The sequence below is a fragment of the Lissotriton helveticus genome, chromosome 12, assembly GCF_964261635.1.
Source record: "Lissotriton helveticus chromosome 12, aLisHel1.1, whole genome shotgun sequence".
Lineage (NCBI taxonomy): Eukaryota > Metazoa > Chordata > Amphibia > Caudata > Salamandridae > Lissotriton > Lissotriton helveticus.
This window is the reverse complement of record NC_136073.1, coordinates 842,305,443-842,324,891: the sequence shown is the minus strand read 5'-3', so window position 1 is coordinate 842,324,891 and position 19,449 is coordinate 842,305,443. Positions and strand designations below refer to the sequence as shown.

The window sequence follows — 19,449 nt, the reverse complement described above, 5'->3', positions numbered from 1 at the left end:
AAAACTTTTCAGACACTCACCCCCAGATCGAGGTTGAATCCATCATCATTCTTTAGCTCACTTTGTCACCCCAGTTCAGACCCAGCCATATGCAATTCAGTTTTGACCCTTTTCCTCATGGGAACAGTCCAGCCGCACTGCCTAGCCAGGCCTTCCCTGGACCAGATACAAGCATCCTGGGACCGGTTTTGGGGTAACACCCCTCATCAGCCAGGCTAGCTTGGATCCAGTGGAAAAGTGAGCAAGTCCCGTGCTCTCCATGCCGATGCAAGCTAGCCTGGCTGATATGGGGTGATACCCCAAAACTGGTCCTAGGATGCATGTTTCCAGTCCATGGAGGACCTGGCCTGGCAGTTCAGCTGGACTGTTCCCATGGGGAACAGGGGTAAAACTGATTGGCATATGACTGGATCCGAACTGGAATGGCATAGGCAGCAAAATAACTTTGGATTTAGGCCCAGATTTCTGTACTTGGTTGAATGTAGGACATTTTTCAGCATTCTGTCCATCAATTGTTCTTTTTGCACAACACCCATAACCACAGGTTGATGTTGAAGCCAAAGGAAAATTATGGTTGGGTCAGTGCCTCTATATGTTATCCTCCGCATATTTTGAAAGCTGGGTAAATACTACTTGTCTAAATATTTTACCTAGGAAACATCCATTGGATATAGGCTTGTTATCTGCTGAATTGGATAGGTCCAAGTTCCTGTTTTTTGTGGAATGGTCTTATTTTAAAGTAGACAGCACTTAGACTGAAGAGGTTAATGAAAGGGCTGGGGGAAGCATAACAAGATCAGGGTGTTCTATGAAAAGAGGTTTATCTAGCATAACATAGCAGAAAACAAGCATTTACAATGCAATGGTCTCGGCATTATTAAAGGTAGAGCTATTGGCATTGCTCATGATTTTTTTTAATTTTTTTTAATCATAAATAAATAGCATTGTCATTTATATTGCCAATAACTTAGTCGCTCGCATATGCATTACCTATTGCATTTACACCCACACAGAGCCACACACACACACATGCAGAGCCACCCACACACACAGAGCCACCTACACAGAGCCACCCTCACACAGACAGAGCCACCCACACATAGAGCCACCTACAAAAAAAGCTATCCACACAGAGCCCAACACACAGACTGGCTTGTTAGTCGAAAGTAGGGACGCCCTTTCATCAAACGAAAAAAGGGCGTGAGAGGAGTCTCATTTGCGATTAACCGATGTGAGCGGGCCCATGCTACCTTTTGTCCCAACTTGGGGCCGCTCACCACCAACCAGATGTCTAACACACACACCACTGAATTCCAACAGTGCTCTTCATGATTTACAATGCACCTTATAAACTTGCTGGGTAAAATGTTCCTGTAATTACCACCCTCAAAATTAAACACAGGGCAGAAGTGCAGACCGGGCGACTGAAGTATGCAGGAATTGGTGCTCGTATAACAAAACAAGCAACGAGGGGTCAGGGGAGCAAGCACAACGAACGAGGGAGCAGGAGAGCAAGCACAGCGAGGGGGCAGACGCACAACAAGGGGGCAGACGCACAACGAGGAGACAGAGGCAAAAACACGGTCACAATGAGGGTAGAGAGGCAAGAAAAGCGAGTACTCACCGAAGGATGCGGCAGCTTCTTGACTTCTTCCGGCGGCGGTCGGGCAGAAATGGCGTCACAAAAGCGGCGCCATTTTGGCATTCGGGGTGTGGTTTTTGCAGTTGAGTGACGGATGACATCACGGCGAGAAAGAACGCAAAAAACACGCTCCCGAATCCAAAAAAGTCGGGGCTTGAACGGAGTGGCTGGCCTCCGTTTAGGAAGCCAGCCAATGGAGAAGAGGGGCGGGTTCAAGCCCCCATACTAAGAGACATTAAATCTCGGAGCGAGACTGCGCAAGCGCAGCCTACGGTCCGAGACCTAATGAGCCAGAAAGCTCCGGAGTCACGGGACGCACAGAGGCATCACGTCCGACGCGTCTGTTTGGTGCGCGGAGTGCGACCAACCTACCCTCTGTGGATCAGGAGCTTTCCGACTTCTTTTTCCTTTGCTTCGGGTCCCTACTGAACAGGAACTTAGTTGCAGGTGGTGTATTTTGTGAGGGTACAGTTAACAGATTCTTATACATAGATCTGAACCACCCTTGTTCGAGTAGTAAATAGGTTTGGTCCTGAAGAAATGCCACGATCATTTTGACATCTAAGGGCATGAAACATGTCGACCGTCATTCTCACTTAGAAACTTGGAGACTACTAGGATCTCTACATTCAAGTATCACTGATTTTAACCATGACATGGAAACCGCCAATTAAAGTTGGTTCAGCAGGCTTCCATAGTTATTTTTAATCCACATATTTCCCACACTCAACTCAGTCGGTCAATACACCACACATCCCCCACACACACATCCCCCACATCCCACACACACATCCCACACACACATACACACACACACACACACACACACACACACACACACACACACACACACACACACACACACACACACACACACACACACACACACACACACACACACACACTTACTTCATGTACAGCAAAGGCCACGGTCTATAAAATATCTCCGGCAAAGAGGCCCCCCTGTGGGCCCGTTGGGCATTGCAGCGCTGGCCCAACAATAAGCTTCCCGAAGATGAAGCATGACACCTTCTGGGGTGTGTGAGGGCCCTTGCTCCTTAAGAGGAGCAATTCCCCCTTCTTCTTTCTCACTGCTAGGAACAGCACACTTCATTATTTACAGGTCACACAAACGTTGACATCACTGATAACATGTGAAGTGACTGGTGTAAAACAAAGTAATGTAAACAAAATTAAAACAGCAAATTTCAGTAAAGTAGACTCGTGGCTTCCAAAAGTAGAGGAATGGCACTCTGATATTTCTTAACCAGCTCCTCCTGTGAACCGAAAAGTTTGGTAGGAGGACTTCCTTTGTGATGGAATTGCCTTCTGAAGTAGTGGGAGCTTGCATTCACTGCTTTTCAAGCACTGACTGGGAGGATGTGACCTAACGGTCAGAGCTGCCAACTTTGGAGCTGGAGAACCACGTTCGAGCCTCAGCGTTGTATCAACATCCTGTTGTTTTGGGCACATCACTGAATCCCCCTGTGCCTACCAAAAGTAAATCTGTCCTTGTGTAACTTAACTGGTGCTCATGTAAAGCGCTCCAATACCTTCGGGTCGAGTTTGCGCAAAAAAAAGCCAAGCACCCTAATAGTAATGAAACTATACCAAGGAGCAACTGCTTGTACTCTAAAATAATTAATCCATTCCAGAGTGCAGAACCACAGTCCTCACTAAAATGAATACATTCTTATTGTTATGTTACATTGCTTTGTTATTCAATGTGAAACACCAGCATGCGCGTTTCCATGGGATTCGAAGCTAAGGTTCCAGTAGAGGGAGTGTCCTTTCAGGCGATCCTGAAAGGCTGGACAGCCCCCGGTGCTTGGGGGTCAGGGGACATGCTTTCAACAGATGCCACGGCTGCAGAGACATGCGCTGTGCCGGTTTGCCATCGCTGCAAGGGGGTCTGCACAGAAATGTTGCACGCGAAGGCCTGGTGGAGCCCAGGGCATATTGAGGGGGGTGGGGGTATTTAAAGCCCCATTTCTTAGGCTCACCCTTTGGGTTTGTAGCTCTGTACCAGCTTGGCCTCTTGTAGCCCGGGGCAGTGTGCTCATCTGCAGCCCCACCCCCTCGCCAGTGTGGATAAAGACACTGATCGTACACTCTAACAGTGGGATCAATAAACACACTCATGCGAGCCCCTCCCTGCTGCCCTCCCCAGCCCCATACGCCCCCCAGGGGTCGGGAGATTAGCAATCAGTAACACCTGCGGTTACACAACGCGAAGGATACCGACAGACACCAGGAGAAATAACACGCTCAGACAGGGTCAGGAATAGGCATTCGTGTGATGACCATCCCCACGGCAGTACCAAGTGCACGTGGAAGACACCCACTATCCAAGCTTGTTTTTATTTATTTACTATAATGCACCCGGGAAGCAGGGGGGGGGGCACCTGCGCTTTTGGGGGACCCTGAGTCGCGTGCAATCTGAAATCGCCACCGCCGAGCTCACACCAGTCCACAGGCACTGCGGGGGGCGGGGCTCCAAACGTGGCCCCCGCTTCACACTTCTGTCACTTGGCACCATAAGGGAGGCGGGAGGAGAGCTCCAGGGTGGCCACACGCACCAGAACCCACACAGTGTGTGAGTCCACTCGTACACCGCTGGAGGCCTCCACCGCAACTCCGAGCTGCCCAGGCAATCACTCGATCGGGAGACGACAGGTCCCAACACGGGCAGGGCAGGCCTCAGACCCACGTTCATCGCCCAAGAAGTTTGGAGAAGAGAGAGCTGGCGGTGGGAGATGGTTGGCAGCAGTCTGTGCAAACCCCGGCTGCTTTCTTGGGATGCTGCCTGCGGATTGTTTTGTGGGTGACTTTGTTTTGCGGCTTCTGGTGTTTGGAAATAATCTTCGCAACTTCCCGGGGGGCGTTCGATAGGTGCTGGGGAGGTGGATGCGCATGCACTGATGGTCCTGGTGCAGTAAGGAGCTCGCCACCATAGAGCTTTAATCTTGGCGCTAGGGATTCGAGGCGCTACGGTGATGAAAGCGGTTCGATTCCGGTGATCGAGAAGTTTGTTGCTTGTCAGCTGAACATCTGGGGGAAGCTTGCATCGCGCCTCTGGCAGAACTCTGGGGGTGCAGGGCAGACTGGTGTGAAGTGAACAAACGCCACACTTCCACTTGTTGCATCACATAAACCAAGTGCACAGTGGCTTGGTCCGGGAAACAAGCAAAATGGTGGCAGCAGCTGCATATAAGCCCCGTCCTTTTCAGACTGGGGGCGTGTTTTTTAGGTTTGAGTGACGGATGACGTCACAGATAGAAAGAACCTAAAAAACACGCTTTCGAATCCGAAAAAGACGGGGCTTAAAGAGAGCGACGCCCCTCTCCTCCAATGGCTGGTCAGCATTTACTAGGCCAGCCAATGGAGAAGAGGGGCGGGTTCCAAGCCCCCTCTAAGCAACATTAAATCTCGGGCTCCGCCCACTGCTACGCAGTGCGACGGTCCTTGACCTAAACAGTGAGGATGGTAGCAAGTCTACAGTATGGCAACTCATTAAAAATTAAAAACATTCTAGATCCATATTACAGAGAGCTAGCAACCTGAGAGAAAGGGAGATGTGCATGTTTTCATATGATTATATAACAAACTATATCAAGAAACACTATCAACAGAGAGTACATTCACCTATTTTTGCATAATTTCAATGCATACACTTGCGTGAGTAACAGTGACCCACCTGGGGGCTCCCATCAACATTCGGGAAATAGTGCAAGCCATTACATGATTATATAGGAAACTCAGTGCCGCATGGTTTAAAAAAGTAATTCTATAAGAATTTCAACAAGCAATTGCAACGCAATAGGTCTCACATTACTGATAGTTTGAGGTACTGGAGTTGCAAATAATAATGCAACTCCAATAGCTCATACTTTCAATAATGTGAGGCCTAGTGCATTGCAAATGCTTGTGTAGTGAGCCAGGCACCAGCATTGTATATCTCAGTGCAGTACCACAGTACCACAAGCTGCTCCTAGTGAACAAGGCACTAGACATGCATGTCTTGGTGCAGTACCGCAAGCTGCTCGTAGAGGTCCCTAGTGAGCAAGGCACCAGCACTGCATGTCTAGGTGCAGTACCGCAAGCTGCTCCTAGAGGTCCCTAGTTGCGGTACTGCACCTAGACATGCAGTGCTGATGCCACTGCATGTCTAGGTGCAGTACCGCAAGCTGCTCCTAGAGGTCCCTAGTGAGCAATGAGCCAGCACTACATGTCTACAAAGTTGGGGTTATTGGCATTATAAATGGCAATGTTTGTTTTACCTAGCCATGTAGAAGGGTTCAGTGCCATATGTGGCTAAAAGGGGACCGCTTGTGGTCACATATGGTACTGCACCCTGCAGAAGATCTAGTAAATCCACCCTACCCATAAAGCATTGCATGCAAGACAGTACTAAGAGCACATTCAAATAGCTATGTCCATATATATACAATTAGTAGCCTAGAAATTTGACTAATTATTACATTAATTTCGGATAAGGTTGTACTCTGTGTGGAGCTGAGGAAGAGAAATGTATAGACAGTCTCATATAAATGTAAGATGTTCTAGTGAGTGAAGTAACCACTGCCAGCCTAGCTTAGGACCAAGTGTGTGTCCTGCCTGAAGACTTAAGAAAATAGTGCCTTGAGGCTGTAATTTAAACCTAGGGAGTAACAACAAATCTGTGACCAAAAGGCTACAGCTCGCCCAGAACACCGCAGCTCGTACGCTGTTTGCCCTCCCCAAACATTGCCTAGTCTCCGGCCTTCTGCACTGGCTGCCCATAGAGCAGAGAATCCAATTCAAGGCCCTTTGAATCACTCACAAGGTTCTCTCTAGCACTGGCCAGGCGATCTTTAGCGATCTTTGCCTCCCTTACATCCAGATGAGTGCTCTACGCTCAGCTGATCTCCATGCGGTGTGGGTCTCCCATTTTCGTAGAGCCAGAGGGTCCTCATTTAAGGCCCATCGCACCAGCCCATTAGATTTCTTTGCCTCTCTCCACCAGAAGTATCTCCAACAACCTAGACTTCAGAAGAGCGGTGAAGACCTGGCTCTTTCACTGACCGTTCCTCCCCTACATTCACCCACCTCTCCTTGCTGTCAGCGCAGGGACGTCCCATTAGAAGCTATGCGCTTTACAAATATTATAACATAACATATGTAACAGGGGGGTCCTCATGGGAGGTCACAAGAAGAGACAAGGTGGTACCAAGGAGGGACTACTAAGCCTATTCACCAATGAAAAGTCACAATTTACAAAGAACAGGGACAGGAGCCAATTAAAAAGATGGGCGGAAAGTGGGCAGAGCTTTATGCCCATATTCTGAATACTGCTACGCAAACAAATGATGGATGGATGGAATGCTGAATAAATCATACATTCACCCCCCAGTCAAGAGATCTGGGTTAAATCCATCTTTCGTGAGCAAAAAACGATAGGCCCAGATCTCTGTACTGGGGTGAATGTATGACATTGTTCTGCATTCTGTCCATCAATTGTTCCTTTCTTCTTTTTGCACATATCCTGAATATAGCATGTCTCGAAGAGACAGCACAAGCGCTGCCTAGGCGAGACCTAAAAATTATCTGATACCTTTCTTACTGAGTCAGTTTCAACAAATGTACCATGTTGGTGTCCAGGAACCTTTCAGGAAGATGACCTGGGTAATTATCTTAAACCTGAATCAGTTAATACAATGTGGTCTCTACATTCCCAAAACAAATAAACACAGACTACAAAAAAATAAGAAAATTGTTGCTGCTAGGATATAAACAGTAGTAGGAAAAGGCAAGACTGGGTTAATTCTGGGATGAACTCCATTGGCACAACTCATTTTACTCCTAGAAAAAATATCCTATCTGTAGTAAGGAAAACTTGCCTACTTACCTTGTTATTTACAACAAGGGGTGGTGATGGACAGAGTCTCTGAATTAAGCAGAGTACTCTCACCCAGTCAAGAGATCAGGGCTAGATCCAACACCGTTTTTTAGCTCATTGCACCATCCCAGTTTCAGAACCTGGCTGTATGCAAATTAGTCTGTCCCTGGCCCAGTGCATCATGGGAACAGGGCAGACCAGACTACAAAAGCCAATTCTTACACTGGGAAGGGAACAAGCTTCCGAGGACCGGTTTCTGGCATTTCAGCCGTCTTCGGCCCGGCTTGCTTGAATCCTGATGGTGCAATGAGCAAGGGACTCACATCTGAGTATACCCTTCCACGCTTAGGGTGGACAAAATTATTTACAACAAGGGGTGGTGATGGACAGAGTCTCTGAATTAAGCAGAGTACTCTCACCCAGTCAAGAGATCAGGGCTAGATCCAACACCGTTTTTTAGCTCATTGCACCATCCCAGTTTCAGAACCTGGCTGTATGCAAATTAGTCTGTCCCTAGCCCAGTGCATCATGGGAACAGGGCAGACCAGACTACAAAAGCCAATTCTTACACTGGGAAGGAAACAAGCTTCCGATGACCGGTTTCTGGCATTTCAGCCGTCTTCGGCCCGGCTTGCTTGAATCCTGATGGTGCAATGAGCAAGGGACTCACATCTGAGTATACCCATCCATGCTTAGGGTGGACAATATTATTTACAACAAGGGGTGGTGATGGACAGAGTCTCTGAATTAAGCAGAGTACTCTCACCCAGTCAAGAGATCAGGGCTAGATCCAACACCGTTTTTTAGCTCATTGCACCATCCCAGTTTCAGAACCTGGCTGTATGCAAATTAGTCTGTCCCTGGCCCAGTGCATCATGGGAACAGGGCAGACCAGACTACAAAAGCCAATTCTTACACTGGGAAGGAAACAAGCTTCCGAGGACCGGTTTCTGGCATTTCAGCCGTCTTCGGCCCGGCTTGCTTGAATCCTGATGGTGCAATGAGCAAGGGACTCACATCTGAGTATACCCTTCCACGCTTAGGGTGGACAAAATTATTTACAACAAGGGGTGGTGATGGACAGAGTCTCTGAATTAAGCAGAGTACTCTCACCCAGTCAAGAGATCAGGGCTAGATCCAACACCGTTTTTTTAGCTCATTGCACCATCCCAGTTTCAGAACCTGGCTGTATGCAAATTAGTCTGTCTCTGGCCCAGTGCATCATGGGAACAGGGCAGACCAGACTACAAAAGCCAATTCTTACACTGGGAAGGAAACAAGCTTCCGAGGACCGGTTTCTGGCATTTCAGCCGTCTTCGGCCCGGCTAGCTTGAATCCTGATGGTGCAATGAGCAAGGGACTCACATCTGAGTATACCCTTCCACGCTTAGGGTGGACAAAATTATTTACAACAAGGGGTGGTGATGGACCTTGTTAGAGGCCAAAAAGACATGGAGGAGGTGAGCTGAAATTTCCTGTGGGAAGTTTTGCGATAACTGCAGTAGTCGCAACTATAGATGCTCATTGGTTATGTTGTCAAAAATTGGAAAGGCTGTTGGTCAGATAACTATTTGCAATGGTTAAGCACTTCATTTGGTGTTCTAATCACAGAGAAGTGCCATGTCGTCTTGTGAAAGGAGAGTGAAAAGTATTTTGAAACCACCATGTAGTCAGTTTCCACATTGCAAGATTTGCATTTTAAACCTTCCAGCTATGCAACGCACAGTACAGCAATTCATTTTTGAGCTTGCATAAAATGCACCTCTAGTTTGCCATAAGATGGCAATATTTCCAACATCAAGATTCTATTACTTTAACTTCCAAACGGGCTATGATTTAAAAAAAAAAAAAAAAAAAATAAAATAAACTGAACTATATTTGTCAACATGTGTTTATGTGCAAATGTTAGCTATGGTGACCACTAAACGACTAATAAAGGCAGATACAGGCATAGTAACTAAAGGCAAGGTGTGATTTACATTGTGGAAGGGAACATGGTAACTTTTGTCATGTCTTAAAGTTACTATCTGATAAAGACATCTAACCACAGATTCCTTAACTTTGAATTCTCTACAGGCGCCAGCCTGGATCTAGAAAGTTTTCAGCAGCATCGTACGGCTTCGCGATGTTGCCTCAGAACAGGATGTCTGTGGAGCCATACAAGTCCCCTCCGGCATGCGGACGTCAGTTTCTTCTTTTCCGCGCTGTAACGCGGATCTGGGGAAGGGGTTCCTAAGGTTGTTTTTTTTACAGTCCTACTTCGGCACCTGGTGTTGGTGGAACAGTGTGCCTTGTCTGATGTCGAAAGGATTTAAACCTTTCAACAGATGTCTGTGAAGGACCTACATACAACTTGTATGTGGTGTTTAGGTGAACACCACGACGCCGAGAGTTGTGGTTCCTGCCAGAAGTTGAATCCGAAGTTGTTGAAGGAGCGGCATTTAAAATTGATGGTGGCGCGTGTTTCGTGATCCTTGGAGGTTTCCCAGCCTCGGAATGCGTTGTCTCAGGAAGAGCATGGAGGGGGGGGGGGGGGGGGGTCGATCTAGAAACCGGTCTAGAGGACCTCATCCTCCGGGGAGGTCGAAAGGCAAGAGACAGTTGAAATCGCATCCTCCGACCTCAACGTGGGTTGACTCCGTCTCCCAGGTCTCCTCCCGCTCGAAGGTTGAGGAAGACATGGGAGACTCTGCACAGCGTCTCCATGTGTTTCCGAGAGCCGGGGCATTGATGGCTCAGATGAGGGAATAATATGATTCCTTACATCTCATCTTTGGGACCCTATCTCCCTCTGGAGAGCTTCAAGGCTCCAAGGAGGGGAGTGGAACACCATCTGAGGATTTTTCCTTGGTAACGGTGGGGTCATCGGAGTTGATGGATCGGTGTTGGCCGACGTCAGATGACATCACTTTGGTGCAGGCTCCCAGCCCTTCAGGGTCTTTGCCATGGACGCCATTCATTAACCAACTGACTCAGACATTGATGTTGGTGGCGCCAGTTGAAGATGCCTCTCATCTCTCTGTCGACGTCGAGATGTCGCCGCTTCGGCATCGTACGACGTCGGGGTTGGAGTCGCCTAAGCAGCCTGAAGGGGGTGTACAGTTTGTAGCTCCTCTTCATGAAGAGGCGTCAAGAGGTCCACCCGGGGCATGATTTTTTCAGCTCATTTCAGACACCAATGTCTTTCAAGTGGAAGAGAGCTGGCTTACAGTTCTTGGTGAAGCCAGCGGACTGGACTCTTTACCAGCATCAGTTACTCACTCCCCCTAGTCTTGCCACATAGGCAAGTTCCTCCTTTGCAGACATGATTCATCACTGCCCACAGTGCAGAGCTCTACAGATTCTTTGTTTGAGGTCCTTTACAAACGGGAGAAGAACCTGTCCTTCCATATAGTGAGGCCCTATTTGATATCTTATTAGGTAACTGGGCTAAGCCCGAGTCAGGGCTCCCAGTGGACCAAGATGTTGCATGTAGACATTTATCTGCACCTGGGGACCCTGTCTGTTGGTTAGGCATCCACCCACTAGTGGCCTGGTAACTCAGGCTGCAACATCTTCTCAGGACATAGATTCTACACCTAAGACTCTGGTGGGGGAAGGATGCTTGGGGTAGTGATACTTATGGTAGGCATATATTTGCCTCAGCCAGCTCAGCACTGAGAGCTAACTGCACGTCATGTGTGTTGGGGCAGTTTCCCTATGCGTTAACTAGTTATTTACAGATCATTCTCCCATCTCTTCTGGATAACCTATGTGGTGAAGTAGGCAACTTGGTTAGAGATGGTCAGCAAGCTGCTAAGTTTGCCATAAGGTATGGCATGAAGACAACACTCTGTGGGCCAGGCCATGGCATCTGCAGTGATGCCAAGACGTCGGGCTTGGTTGGCATCTTCAGGTTTCTCTGAGCCAGTCCAGTCGGCTTTGGCCAACATGCTTTTTGACGGGGCCAGTCTTTTAGGAGATCAGGCAGATGTAGTGTTAAGACGCTTCCAATGAAGATGAAGAACTACAGAGTCGTAGTTTTGCATGTCTCTCACTGTGTTCTTTGCTTGTCCTTAGGTTGGGATTATGTTTTTGTAAGGCAAAGTGTAGCCTTGTTAGGATGTAGTACATATTCTGTTTTGGTAACAGTACTACCTTGCGTGCTCCGGTGAGGAGTGGTGGTTATTACCTCAGTTCCATTTTCTTTTTACTTGTGTTTGAATTTGAATGACTGAGGGATGTTTCCTTGGTTGCCTGGCCATTGAGGATGAGCTTTCTGCTCAAGAAGCTATTAAGAGAGGTGACTTCCTGTTTGGAAGCAGATCTGTTACATGCTTCTTGGAAGCAGTTAAGTGTGCAAGTTGCATGGCTTTTAGAATATGGTTATGCCAGCTGTCGGCTGGTGTAAAGTGACTCTTTGGTTTACTCTTAAGAGTATCGATGCTTCAGCAAGTTGAAGCGTTGCTCTGGCTCAGGGTATATGCTTGCATTAGTTCAATGCTATTTGCTGGCAGGTTCTTCCTTTATGGCAAAGGAATGGTGCCTAGTGAAGGCATAAATAAGATCTCAACTGCAAGCATTTCCTATTCCTACCCCATTTTGTGGTGCTGTGAATTGGCAGCCAAAGTATTTTGATGCACGGGTTGGGCCATCTTGTCCCAAGACCAAGGTAAATTTGATGGCTTGTTGCCCTTGACCTTAGGCAATATATCCTGGGGTGTCGGGCCGTTTTTGGTCTTCATCCAGGCCGCCAATCATCTGTAATGGTCTGGGAGACACTTTAATAATACAAGAATTTTTTTTACTTTATATTAAGTTTTTCTTCTTCATTTGATATTCTTGATATCATTGGCATTGCCTGTCTTCTGGAGAGGATGTACTTATTATTTTCTGCATTCCTTAATTAGTTAGGAATCATAACTGTTGTTTCTTGTGAGGTCAGTAATGTAGGATACCATCTGACAGGCAGTTTTTTGCTTATGGTAAGTGACCAGTGGGGTTGTGTTGGCGGCAGAGTACACCCTTTTTTCTCTCTGGGTTGTGTATTCTTGCCGAACCGCTCATTTCAGAGTGGTCTTTTGGTATACAGTTGTATACATGATAGAATGTGCTGCTGTGTTTCATATATTGTCTTGTATCACAGGTGTTGTAGGTGTCTGGCGTACAAGGATTTATTTTATAAGATCTTTGGACTGAACTTTTAGGTGAGTTACCCTTTTTCAATATTACTGAAAGAGCGTGTTTGGAACTGGTTACTCAGTTCTAGTTAGTTCTTATGTATACAGAGTACACATGACTATTATATGTGTTACACATATTGGTAAAAAAAATATATATATTTTAATCTAAGATGCAATGGATTCTCTTTTTTCTACCTTGTCTTGGTGTTGAGCTTGTCAGAGCTCAAAATTGTGTTCAGTCTGTCGGTCAAGGGCATTAAAGACTGAACAGAGGCAAGCTTTATTCGTTCTTGCGTACTGGCAGTAGTTATTGGCAAGTGAACTCCTGTGAATTGCAAGTCAATCGGAGTGTCTGATGACCCATCCAAGAAATACATAGAATGAGTATGATTTTCCCTTTTGACCAATTTGAATGATTTATACCAAGGAGGTGTTGTAGTTCATCGTTTCCTTGGGGGAAATGCCTCCTGAAAGTCCTATTTTGGGATTTTATCAGGACAGTACTTTTACGATTCGTGATTGTCATGAACAATGCAGACTATATGACTTTTATCATGCATTGCCTTTTTGGTTATCTCGTTTTTATTTTACCCCCTGGGGGACAGGGGTTAATGTTTGTCATCTGACAGATGGTTCTCCTGGGGTTTTCAACCCATATTCCTTCTAGGACCGTTTATTTCAGACCTGTCAAGTTGTTTTATATTTATATATTCTGTGATAGTGATCATGGATTCTGTTAAGAGCCTAGATCTCGTTTGGTTCATCCTACATACATTTGCTGGTTGTTCGTTTTGACCAGCTAATTCTCTTTGAGAACTTTTGTAGATTAGTTTGCAGACCCTCCTCCAGTGGGGTATAGCTATGCTATTTAATTCAAAGTTAAGGAATCTGTGGCTAGATGTCTATCAGATGCAAGTTACTTACCTTCGGTAACGCTATATCTGACACAGTATAGCCACAGATTCCTTAACACCCTGCCCATCCTCCCCACTCTGCAATTTATCTTTGGGGTAAGGGTTATACCCTTTCAGTGATGGGTTGATATAACAGTGATCATACTCTCAATCTATGTTGGGACTACACAAATCGTTCGATCTGGCCACTGAGCTTTTGTTTGGATGTTGCAATAACATCCATTTCCAAATAGTGTGTGGTTGGTTGAGTAGGGGTGTGTTTCTCTTTTCCTATGGATGACACACCAGTGAGTAGTATTAATTTCTTTGTATATAAGTTTTCTTGGTATCATCATACCTTAACATCAGTACTGTCAATATATCAAGTAATTTAACACACAGCCTGGTGTTGTTGTTGTAGATTTTGTTGGCTATTGCCATGCCATTTATCACCATTGCAGAATGGTTTAGAGAGTGCAGAGTTTTTTTCACTCATTTGGGGGTTATTCACCAGGTGGTTGAGTTCATGTAGCCCCGTGCACGTTGATTTTATCGGGGGTTTTCTTTAAAATCCATGTCTGGTATTAATATATCTTTTGATGTTTCTTCTATGTTAATGGTTCAAAGATCTTTGATCTTTTTTGGTACCCTTTCCACAATCGGTTTCTGTAGTGGCTCAGCGTTCGATCAGGACAGGTTATGCAGAAGAAACGGACGTCCGCACGCCAGAGGGGACTTATATGGCTCCACTGACATGTCCGGAGACAGATACAAACAGAGCCCTACAACGTAGTATCCCGGCGCGCAGAGGTACTGATGAAAAATGTCCAGATCCAGGCTGGCGCTTGGAGAGAATTCAAAAGTTAGGGAATCTAGGGCTAGATTGTGTCTCTACCAGATACAGCGTTACCGAAGGTAAGTAACTTTTACATCAGTTCCCACAAAAAGGGACCCGACCTGGAGCAGATTATTGCCGAACATTGTAAGAGAACATATATATTAGATACTTTGAGTCCACAATTCTCATTCCTGTAGTCTTAACTGTTTAGACTGCAGAGGAACAGTAAAATAATTGAGTATTGCATGCTATTCTATTATCACATCTATCTATCTGGATAAGAAGGCATGTTATGTAATGTCTGGATATCCAGCATAAGGCACCTGAGGAGCATCTAGGATTTAGAAAAATAAAACACTGCTTTACAATTTAATACAATATTATAATTACATGAGAGGCACTAAAAGATGCCACCTTAAGGTTTAAAACAAAACGTTTTATTTTAATTGAATTTTAGACAATACAAGACTAATTAATACCAAGAGCACAGGGATAAATGCAAATTTATCTAGAAAATGAGGAAAAGAACAAACCTAAAGGTAAAACTAAACCAGTGGCCCGATTAGAGCACAGCAGACATAACGTTTGCATTATAGTAAGAGTTTTCACAGAGTTAAGAAACTCTTAACAGTCCCAACAGAAACCATATAATACCTATCAAAACATAGGTGGAGGAGAGTACCACGGAAAACAAATAGAACTAGCAGCCTAGTCTAGGTGGACCAGTCCTGAAAGGCAGCCAACCAGCCCCAAGGGGCGCCCCAATTTCGACCGAGCTTTTTCATACGAGCATCATTCGTGATTAGCACCATCTCCTACCTATATGCAGAAATTCCTACCATCAAATCCAAGGACCGGCAGCTCACTAAAAAACGTATTAATAAGAATTAAAAAGGTAGAGGAGGTGAACAACAATACAATAGGTTGATGGGCTCAGCTGAGCAGTGCAGATATACCATTGCTGGGGAATCTGGTACGGAAGTACCTGTAGATGAATTTAGAAGAGTACATACATAGCCTCAGACTGTGTAAGGTTTATATGGAGGAACAAAATCCACCTTTGCCTAATGTTCACATATTAAGATACCTACAGCATAAAAAAAAAAAACTACACCGTAAGAATAAAAAGGTGGTGGGTCAGGGATGTCAAAACAAACTGAGGAAATTAGAAACTAGAACAATGGCTGGCATAATTTATATGACGACCATCAGCAAGCTACGTATGAGCCTTTTGCCAGTTGTTACTGGTCACTCTACCAACATTAGGTTTCCAAGAGATGTTTTGACCACATATTAAAACAAACCCTTCACTCCTTTCCAACACTGAAATAGCTTGTTGTACATCATAACACCCTCACTTACATTTCCAGAATGGCCCAGATGTGAAATTCTCCTTTTCTGACCTGGAAGGAAGCTGCTAGAAGAGTCGGTCTGATCTTCACTGTTCACTTCTTTAGGTGGCTGTAGGAAAAACAAACGTTTTTGGAAAAGCATTACACAACAATAGCTGGCTTACTTTTAGAGTTCTGACTCGCGAGCATTCCTCAGGATAAAAAATAAAACAAAGAAATAATCATCTTCTGCAGCAATGCCTATCTGAGAAATATTTTAAAGAATACTGCTTCAAGGTACTTTTGAGATGTAAAATAGTCCCCTGTGTTGCAATTCAGTCATCATTCTATAGCATACTGAACGATACTTTAAACTGCAATGGCATGAGGGGAGAGACTAATCTCCCTGACAAAGCCAAATTCCACTGTATGTACATTTTAAATAACTGGCAACAGTAAGTCACGCAGGCAGCTGCACTGTCGAGACAGATATAAAAAAAAAAAAATTCTAAGAAACTGAAGGGGGGGGGGATAGGTTTAAGGGCAAAAGAGGCATACCCCAAAGGCCCTGTAGTTGATGCAGCCTACCTAGACCCTGAACTGTCAAAACATTACACAGATACTATCATCACTAGGTACTGGCCTGTAAGATAGAGAGCCTTTACGGTATTTGCTGTTTCAAGTATCAATTGTCAGTCATTGGCAGGCAATTTTAAACACAAATAAAGAAATCTAGGTATTGAATGAAATATACTTTTTTATATTATCAAAAAGACACATGACAAAACACAATGTTCTATGTCACCCAAGTCCAAATTAAAGTATTTCTTTTGAAATCATTATACAGCATATGTGTCCTGTATTCCATTCAAAAAGACAGTCTTCCTATCAATACTTGTAGGGCCTGTAACACAACCACAATGTTACAATAGTACAGCCAATATGTGTTCCCCCACTTCCTCAGGGCAGGGGAATACGTTTACCAGACCAACCATAATTCTGAGATTCGCAGTCATAAAAGACAAGAGTAGAGTAGTTGTATAGTCAATGTCAACTATTTAACCTTCATTTGATGATACCCAAATTTTAAAATGTTTTCCCAGGTCACAAACGTTACTTCAAACAAATGGTAGAACATGTCATTTCCATGTGTTAAGTAGACGGCGATAAAATGGAAAGAAAATTGGTACTCGCGATAGGCTCTCTACTGTTGTTAATTCAAGAAAGATGTTGAAACATGGCAGCACCATGTCTGAACAAAAGTCTTATGCTTGAGGCGTGCTACATCTGATTTCAACATTAATTTCACAGATGTTGCTGAGGAAAAGACCAACAAGCAAACATTGGAGAACTCTGTAGAAATAGAACATCAAACAGAAACTGTTTAATAGATGTGCAACAAAAGGATATTTGACTGCTACTGACTGGGCTGCGTCCATCTCCCCATCGCTTTTCTTTCATCTCCCTTTGTCCCCATTTCTTAAAATGGGACTATGAAGTCTATTTCCAACTAGGTCATTTTACTCAGATCAGCCATGCGTCTTGAATCACATCATTTTCTAGTCGTCTACTGTAATCTTCCTTAGTGCACCGGCTCATGATCAAACTCTTTGCACTGTACCTGAGCAGACTACCTACCATATTACAACGGAAACACATATATTCGCACAGAATAAAAAAAAAATATCACCAAATCGTGTTTGCTTCATAGCATCTCACGGATTAATAAATAAATGCTAGATTATACCCATTTCTATCCCAGAGGGTAACAGACGCTACATAAGCACCTGCTTCCACGTCAATGCTCACCTGACAAACTTCTCTTTCCTATTGCCTGACACAAACTGAAATAGAAACAAAAGACCCACAGGTGATCTTCAAAACTAAAACAGACATGCAGAAAATAAAATGTTTCAAGGCAGACCAACTTCTGTCATATAGCACGGGCATTCGATCCAGAGGGACTGTTGACAGTTGCCAGATACGACCCATTGCCAGATCTCCAGCAACATAAGGCTGTATATTTATTAAGTGTTTATGAGCACATTCCTGAGATGGGCTGGAGTACCTTTTCCAAACGATGTTGGGTTCTCAAACTACTGACTACTAGCGGGTAGCTGTCCTCGTATACTAACAGTTTTGTTTGCTGTGATAGTACAAGAACTCTGCAACTTCTTTATAACTATTAATAAAAAAACATTTAAATCCTGGTACCACTCTACATGCTCCAAGTAATCTTTGAGGTGGTCTCCAACTTACTGGGATCCTGGGCGTTCACAAGCAAGTACAACTGATGCAAGACCACTTCAACTTTTAGCTCTTACACTCAAACACTTCAACTGCCATGAAAACTCTGACAGTAAAAGTATTGCAACAATGCCAGGCACTTGATACCCTGCCTCCAAATAGCCTGCCGCTGTGATCAGATTTTCTTCAGATTCACTAATTTCAAACCTCAACCTTCAATTGTAATCTAGAGTAGATGAGTCAATAATGCACAATTTACCATCTTGATGCCCCTAAAGTTTTATGTAAGAAATTCATAGTTCTCTTCAGGCCCAATTAAAAACATCTGAAATAAAGGACCAGCACTGGCACTACAATGCATCACCCAGCTCAGAAAACACACCCGCTTCTCCTCAGTGAACTTTTAGTCACTTTAACCTCAATGAGAAAACCTTCAGAAATCTGAGATCTCACTGGGTAAAATTCAACTTAAACACCTACCCCAACTTGCCAAACATGTTACCCTATCTTGGAAGAATGAAAACCATGTTTTTGTTTTGAGACTCAAAGAGACCATTCTGCTTACAAAGAACACTGCTACAGACGTCTAACCCACTGAGGTTTCCAACTTAGTACTGCAGGGAATCTATTAACATAAAAGGCCAAAGGAATTACCAGAACACAGTATAAGTTTGCAAATGCTCATTCGTCCATCCATCAACTTAACCATCAGTACCTGCATCCCTAAGTGTTGAGGAGCTTGAAATCAACCAATATTAACAGTGAGGAACCCACTAACAGCAGTAACGTTAATAAACTGTGAAAACAATTATTTTTAGTAATAACTCAATGCTACTTCCCCTCTACTACCACAACAATTCTGTTGCACACCTTTCCAGATTTTCTTTTCTCTCTCTCGTTATTCCCAACTCTTCTATTGCCCCCATTGCTTGCGCCACTCTGTTGTGTTGACTTCCCACCACCATCTCTCCTCCCCGGACCATCCTGGGCTCGGTTTCTTTTTTTGGAGTGGCAGGCAGTAGAAATTTGGTGCAGAGATGCTCTTATCTTAACAGGTGATTTTGCACACTTTATTCATTGTTGTAAATGTATTGCTCGAAGACAGGTGTCCACCATTTCTAAATGGTAAAAACATGAAATGTGAATATTTCATGCTGTATGCCGTAACAAGCATCATGCTGGGCAGCCGTAGCGCCGTGAAGCATTGGTGGGGACACAGTATTGTACCCTACCCCCGCCCCCTTTGCAGGTGCTGTACAGAATTGGGAAACAATTTAAGAAAATTTTGCCAATGAGGATAGAACTGTCAAAGAAGCACTAGTAAAAGATGGTCTGCATTGCTTAAAAGTTGAGAATGACTGCATTGTCAAGGACAGTTATTTTATTTTGGCCAGGCATTGCATTTATGGACAACAGCCTATTGCAAGGACAAAGACTTTCTTAACATCACACAGCAGT

At 44.6% G+C, this 19,449-nt stretch overlaps 1 protein-coding gene across 1 annotated transcript in view; it reads right to left on the bottom strand.

The window, feature by feature from the left end:
* Positions 1 to 19,449, bottom strand: part of REXO1 (RNA exonuclease 1 homolog) — a 195,590-nt gene that overhangs the window by 129,220 nt on the left and 46,921 nt on the right. The window contains exon 3 of the mRNA XM_078669900.1: positions 15,776 to 15,874. Within this exon, the coding sequence (XP_078526026.1) occupies positions 15,776 to 15,874 (99 nt within the window). The remainder of the gene's footprint in view (positions 1 to 15,775; positions 15,875 to 19,449) is intronic.